Source organism: Mustelus asterias, unplaced genomic scaffold (genome assembly GCF_964213995.1).
Source record: "Mustelus asterias unplaced genomic scaffold, sMusAst1.hap1.1 HAP1_SCAFFOLD_4569, whole genome shotgun sequence".
Taxonomy (NCBI): Eukaryota; Metazoa; Chordata; class Chondrichthyes; order Carcharhiniformes; family Triakidae; genus Mustelus; species Mustelus asterias.
In genome coordinates, this window is record NW_027594512.1 from 451 (window position 1) to 7,500 (window position 7,050).

The window sequence follows — 7,050 nt, forward strand, 5'->3', positions numbered from 1 at the left end:
TCTCTGTCTCTCTCTCTCTCTCTGTCTCTCTCTCTCTCTCTCTGTCTCTCTCTCTCTCTCTCTGTCTCTCTCTATCTCTCTCTCTCTCTGTCTCGCTCTCTCTCTCTCTCTGTCTCTCTCTCTCTCTCTCTGTCTCTCTCTCTGTCTCTCTCTCTCTCTGTCTCTCTCTATCTCTCTCTCTCTCTCTATCTCGCTCTCTCTCTCTGTCTCTCTCTCTCTCTGTCTCTCTCTCTCTGTCTCTCTCTATCTCTCTCTCTCTCTATCTCGCTCTCTCTCTCTGTCTCTCTCTCTCTGTCTCTCTGTCTCTCTCTCTGTCTCTCTCTCTCTGTCTCTCTCTCTCTGTCTCTCTCTCTCTCTCTCTCTGTCTCTCTCTCTCTCTCTCTGTCTCTCTCTATCTCTCTCTCTCTCTGTCTCGCTCTCTCTCTGTCTCTTCTCTCTCTCTCTCTCTGTCTCTCTCTCTGTCTCTCTCTCTGTCTCTCCCTCTCTGTCTCTCTCTGTCTCTCTCTGTCTCTCTCTCTCTGTCTCTCTCTCTCTCTGTCTCTCTCTCTGTCTCTCTCTCTGTCTCTCTCTCTGTCTCTCTCTCTGTCTCTCTCTCCCTCTCTGTCTCTCTCTCTCTCTCTCTGTCTCTCTCTCTGTCTCTCTCTGTCTCTCTCTCTCTGTCTCTCTCTCTCTCTCTGTCTCTCTCTCTCTCTCTCTGGGGCCCCTCCCTCTCGCTGCGGGGACAGGCAGTAAATCTCCAGCGTGCTCGACACGTGGACTTCCACTCTGTCCCGACACAGGCAGCCTGGGGGTAGGTGCAGGGGGGAGGGGGTGGATTTGAGGAGATAGCGATGGGAGCAGGAGTGGCTTTGTGTTGTTGAGGTTTGAGTGCGTCAGTTTGTGATGTTTGCCGTGTGCTTATCGTTCACCTCTGTCTCCAGTTACAGACTGAACAAGTACCCCAAATATCCCCAGGACAAGAATGGATCCCAAAGGCTGCCCGCCCGACAGGTAACTCCACCCCATCACTTCCACACACTCTCCATCCAGCGCAGTGCTCCCCAAATTCCAGTCCCACATTCTCCCCCCATTCCCCCCTGAGGGAGCGAGTCCCACATTCTCCCCCCGTGGGAGCGAGTCCCACATTCTCCCCCCGTGGGAGCGAGTCCCACATTCTCCCCGTGTGGGAGCGAGTCCCACATTCCCCCCTGAGGGAGCGAGTCCCACATTCTCCCCCACTCCCCCCGTGGGAGCGAGTCCCACATTCTCCCCCACTCCCCCCGTGGGAGCGAGTCCCACATTCTCCCCCCGTGGGAGCGAGTCCCACATTCTCCCCGTGTGGGAGCGAGTCCCACATTCTCCCCGTGTGGGAGCGAGTCCCACATTCTCCCCGTGTGGGAGCGAGTCCCACATTCTCCCCGTGTGGGAGCGAGTCCCACATTCTCCCCCACTCCCTGTGGGAGCGAGTCCCACATTCTCCCTCACTCCCCGTGGGAGCGAGTCCCACATTCTCCCTCACTCCCCCGTGGGAGCGAGTCCCACATTCTCCTCATTCCCTGTGGGAGCGAGTCCCACATTCTTCCCACTCCCCATGGGAGCGAGTCCCACATTCTCCTCATTCCCTGTGGGAGTGAGTCCCACACACTCCCCGCTCTCTGGGTAATGATGGTTTTCCTGAGTTCCGGATTGGATCTATCAGTCACTATCTGATATATTGATGGCCTTCTCACTCTGGTCAGAACACCAGCCTAATCCCCGGCTCTCTGCTGCAGGTTCAGATTCGTCCAGGTAATCTTCTTCTTCCTGGGACTGGGAACGCTGCTACCATGGAATTTCTTTATCACTGCCATCCCGGTAAGGATCCCGTCGCTCTGGGTGTGGGTGCCGTCGCTCTGGGTGCCGTCGCTCTGGGTGTGGGTGCCGTCGCTCTGGGTGTGGGTGCCGTCGCTCTGGGTGCCGTCGCTCTGCGTGTGGGTGCCGTCGCTCTGGGTGTGGGTGCCGTCGCTCTGGGTGCCGTCGCTCTGGGTGTGGGTGCCGTCGCTCTGGGTGTGGGTGCCGTCGCTCTGGGTGCCGTCGCTCTGCGTGTGGGTGCCGTCGCTCTGGGTGTGGGTGCCGTCGCTCTGGGTGTGGGTGCCGTCGCTCTGGGTGTGGGTGCCGTCGCTCTGGGTGTGGGTGCCGTCGCTCTGGGTGTGGGTGCCGTCGCTCTGGGTGTGGGTGCCGTCGCTCTGGGTGTGGGTGCCGTCGCTCTGGGTGTGGGTGCCGTCGCTCTGGGTGTGGGTGCCGTCGCTCTGGGTGTGGGTGCCGTCGCTCTGGGTGTGGGTGCCGTCGCTCTGGGTGTGGGTGCCGTCGCTCTGCGTGTGGGTGCCGTCGCTCTGGGTGCCGTCGCTCTGGGTGTGGGTGCCGTCGCTCTGGGTGTGGGGGCCGTCGCTCTGGGTGTGGGTGCCGTCGCTCTGGGTGTGGGTGCCGTCGCTCTGGGTGTGGGTGCCGTCGCTCTGGGTCTGGGTGCCGTCGCTCTGGGTCTGGGTGCCGTCGCTCTGGGTCTGGGTGCCGTCGCTCTGGGTCTGGGTGCCGTCGCTCTGGGTGCCGTCGCTCTGGGTGTGGGTGCCGTCGCTCTGGGTGTGGGTGCCGTCGCTCTGGGTGTGGGTGCCGTCGCTCTGGGTGTGGGTGCCGTCACTCTGGGTGTGGGTGCCGTCGCTCTGGGTGCCGTCGCTCTGGGTGCCGTCGCTCTGGGTGTGGGTGCCGTCGCTCTGGGTGTGGGTGCCGTCGCTCTGGGTGTGGGTGCCGTCGCTCTGGGTGCCGTCGCTCTGGGTGTGGGTGCCGTCGCTCTGGGTGCCGTCGCTCTGGGTGTGGGTGCCGTCGCTCTGGGTGCCGTCGCTCTGGGTGTGGGTGCCGTCGCTCTGGGTGTGGGTGCCGTCGCTCTGGGTGTGGGTGCCGTCGCTCTGGGTGTGGGTGCCGTCGCTCTGGGTGTGGGTGCCGTCGCTCTGGGTGCCGTCGCTCTGGGTGCCGTCGCTCTGGGTGTGGGTGCCGTCGCTCTGGGTGTGGGTGCCGTCGCTCTGGGTGTGGGTGCCGTCGCTCTGGGTGTGGGTGCCGTCGCTCTGGGTGTGGGTGCCGTCGCTCTGGGTGTGGGTGCCGTCGCTCCGGGTGTGGGTGCCGTCGCTCCGGGTGTGGGTGCCGTCGCTCCGGGTGTGGGTGCCGTCGCTCTGGGTGTGGGTGCCGTCGCTCTGGGTGTGGGTGCCGTCGCTCTGGGTGTGGGTGCCGTCGCTCTGGGTGTGGGTGCCGTCGCTCTGGGTGTGGGTGCCGTCGCTCTGGGTGTGGGTGCCGTCGCTCTGGGTGTGGGTGCCGTCGCTCTGGGTGCCGTCGCTCTGGGTGTGGGTGCCGTCGCTCTGGGTGTGGGTGCCGTCGCTCTGGGTGCCGTCGCTCTGCGTGTGGGTGCCGTCGCTCTGGGTGTGGGTGCCGTCGCTCTGGGTGTGGGTGCCGTCGCTCTGGGTGTGGGTGCCGTCGCTCTGGGTGTGGGTGCCGTCGCTCTGGGTGTGGGTGCCGTCGCTCTGGGTGTGGGTGCCGTCGCTCTGGGTGTGGGTGCCGTCGCTCTGGGTGTGGGTGCCGTCGCTCTGGGTGCCGTCGCTCTGGGTGTGGGTGCCGTCGCTCTGGGTGCCGTCGCTCTGGGTGTGGGTGCCGTCGCTCTGGGTGTGGGTGCCGTCGCTCTGGGTGCCGTCGCTCTGGGTGTGGGTGCCGTCGCTCTGGGTGCCGTCGCTCTGGGTGTGGGTGCCGTCGCTCTGGGTGCCGTCGCTCTGGGTGTGGGTGCCGTCGCTCTGGGTGTGGGTGCCGTCGCTCTGGGTGGGGGTGCCGTCGCTCTGGGTGCCGTCGCTCTGGGTGTGGGTGCCGTCGCTCTGGGTGTGGGTGCGTCGCTCTGGGTGTGGGTGCCGTCACTCTGCGTGTGGGTGCGTCGCTCTGGGTGTGGGTGCCGTCGCTCAGGGTGTGGGTGCCGTCGCTCTGGGTGTGGGTGCCGTCGCTCTGGGTGCCGTCGCTCTGGGTGTGGGTGCCGTCGCTCTGGGTGCCGTCGCTCTGGGTGTGGGTGCCGTCGCTCTGGGTGTGGGTGCCGTCGCTCTGGGTGTGGGTGCCGTCGCTCTGGGTGTGGGTGCCGTCGCTCTGGGTGTGGGTGCCGTCGCTCTGGGTGTGGGTGCCGTCGCTCTGGGTGCCGTCGCTCTGGGTGTGGGTGCCGTCGCTCTGGGTGCCGTCGCTCTGGGTGTGGGTGCCGTCGCTCTGGGTGCCGTCGCTCTGGGTGCCGTCGCTCTGGGTGTGGGTGCCGTCGCTCTGGGTGCCGTCGCTCTGGGTGTGGGTGCCGTCGCTCTGGGTGTGGGTGCCGTCGCTCTGGGTGTGGGTGCCGTCGCTCTGGGTGCCGTCGCTCTGGGTGTGGGTGCCGTCGCTCTGGGTGTGGGTGCCGTCGCTCTGGGTGTGGGTGCCATCGCTCTGGGTGTGGGTGCCGTCGCTCTGGGTGCCGTCGCTCTGGGTGTGGGTGCCGTCGCTCTGGGTGCCGTCGCTCTGGGTGTGGGTGCCGTCGCTCTGGGTGTGGGTGCCGTCGCTCTGGGTGTGGGTGCCGTCGCTCTGGGTGTGGGTGCCGTCGCTCTGGGTGTGGGTGCCGTCGCTCTGGGTGCCGTCGCTCTGGGTGTGGGTGCCGTCGCTCTGGGTGTGGGTGCCGTCGCTCTGGGTGCCGTCGCTCTGGGTGTGGGTGCCGTCGCTCTGGGTGTGGGTGCCGTCGCTCTGGGTGTGGGTGCTGTCGCTCTGGGTGCCGTCGCTCTGGGTGTGGGTGCCGTCGCTCTGGGTGTGGGTGCTGTCGCTCTGGGTGTGGGTGCCGTCGCTCTGGGTGTGGGTGCCGTCGCTCTGGGTGTGGGTGCCGTCGCTCTGGGTGTGGGTGCCGTCGCTCTGGGTGTGGGTGCCGTCGCTCTGGGTGTGGGTGCCGTCGCTCTGCATGTGGGTGCCGCTACACTTCGCGCGTGTGTGGGGCAGTGCCATTACTCTGTGTCGCTCTCTGACTCTCTCTCTTTTCCTGAAGTACTTTGAGCGTCGGCTGAATCCTCCCCAGTGGAATATTTCTGGGAATGGCACGGAGCCGTTAGTGGATCACTGGCATTTCAGTAACTGGATCACCCTCCTGGCAATGTTACCTCTCCTGTTGTTCACCTGTCTCAACTCCTTCCTGTATCCCAGGTAAGTCCCACATTCCCACTGGGAATTCCCACTGCTAACACCCTGTTTAGATAGAATTGCATAGTACGGGGAGGCCATTCGACCTATTTAATTTCTCCCATTCCTATCCCACCCACTGATGTACAAATCACTCCAATTCCCCTTCTGGACCATACAATTAAACCTGCTTCCCCCCTACACCCTCTCACCCCCCCCCCCCCCCCCTTCCAGCCCCTACACCCCCTCCCTATCTCTGTAACCTCCTCCAGCCCCCTACACCCTCTCCCAATCTCTGTAACCTCCTCCAGCCCCTACACCCCCTCCCTATCTCTGTAACCTCCTCCAGCCCCCTACACCCTCTCCCAATCTCTGTAACCTCCTCCAGCCCCTACACCCTCTCCCTATCTCTGTAACCCCCTCCAGCCCCCCCTACACCCCCTCCCTATCTCTGTAACCCCCTCCAGCCCCTACACCCCCTCCCTATCTCTAACCCCCTCCAGCTCCCTACACCCCCTCCCTATCTCTGTAACCTCCTCCAGCCCCTCCACCCACTCACTATCTCTGCAACCCCCTCCCTATCTCTGTAACCTCCTCCAGCCTCTACACCCCCTCCCTATCTCTGTAACCCCCTCCAGCCCCCCCTACACCCCCTCCCTATCTCTGTAACCTCCTCCAGCCCCCACACCCCCTCCCTATCTCTGTAACCTCCTCCAGCCCCCACACCCCCTCCCTATCTCTGTAACCCCCTCCAGCTCCTACACCCCCTCCCTATCTCTGTAACCCCCTCCAGCCCCGACACCCCCTCCCTATCTCTGTAACCTCCTCCAGCTCCCTACACCCCCTCCCTATCTCTGTAACCCCCTCCAGTCCCCTACACCCCCTCCCTATCTCTGTAACCTCCTCCAGCCTCTACACCCCCTCCCTATCTCTGTAACCTCCTCCAGCCCCTACACCCCCTCCCTATCTCTGTAACCCCCTCCAGCCCCTACACCCCCTCCCTATCTCTGTAACCTCCTCCAGCCCCCACACCCCCTCCCTATCTCTGTAACCTCCTCCAGCCCCCACACCCCCTCCCTATCTCTGTAACCCCCTCCAGCTCCTACACCCCCTCCCTATCTCTGTAACCCCCTCCAGCCCTGACACCCCCTCCCTATCTCTGTAACCTCCTCCAGCCCCTACCACCCTCCGAGATCTCTGCGCTCCTCCAATTCCGGCCTCTTGAGCACCCCCCGATTCCCATCGCTCCACCATTGGCGGCCGTGCCTTCAGCTGCCTGGGGGGGCCCCAAGCTCTGGAATTCCCTCCCTAAACCTCTCCATCTCCCTCTCTCTCTGTATCTCCCTCTCTCTCTGTCTCTCTCTCTCTCTTTGTCTCTCCTTGAAGACGCTCCTTAAATCCGACCTCTTTGACCGAGCTTTTGGTCGCCTGTCCCTAATATCTCCGAGTGTGTCTGGGGGGGTCAGATTCTGTCTGGAATTCCGTGGGGAGTTTTCCTGTGTTAAAGGTGCAATGAGGATAATGTGATCCGAGTTCCGCTTATCAGTGATGCTGACGCATTGTGATGGTCACAGCAGTCACACCACGTGTCACTGTGTGTGTGGCGTGTCACGGTGCATGTGTGTTGCAGTGTGTGCGTGTTGCGTGCCAGAATGTGTGTATGGCGTGTCAGAGTGTGTGCGTGCGGTGTGTCTCGTTGCGTGTCTGAGTGCATGTGTGCATTGCATGTCAGTGCGTTGTGTGCTGGGGTGTGTTGCGTGTCAGTGTGCATTGCATGTTGGAGTGTGTGTGCATTGCATGCCGGGGCACGTTGCATGCTGGGGTGCGTTGTGTGCTGGGGTGCGTGTGTGTGTGTTGCGTGTCAGAGTGTGTGTGTGCTGCGTGTCAGGG

General features: G+C 63.4%; 1 protein-coding gene across 1 annotated transcript in view; it reads left to right on the plus strand.

Moving 5' to 3' along the window:
- Nucleotides 1-771: 771 nt before the first annotated feature.
- The window catches only part of LOC144491150 (equilibrative nucleoside transporter 2-like), a gene marked incomplete at its 3' end in the record, with an annotated part of 13,386 nt that continues 7,107 nt past the window's right edge, over nt 772-7,050 (plus strand). Inside the window, exons 1-4 of the mRNA XM_078208826.1 lie at nt 772-790; nt 921-990; nt 1,752-1,833; nt 5,030-5,184. Of these exons, the coding sequence (XP_078064952.1) occupies nt 962-990; nt 1,752-1,833; nt 5,030-5,184 (266 nt within the window). The remainder of the gene's footprint in view (nt 791-920; nt 991-1,751; nt 1,834-5,029; nt 5,185-7,050) is intronic.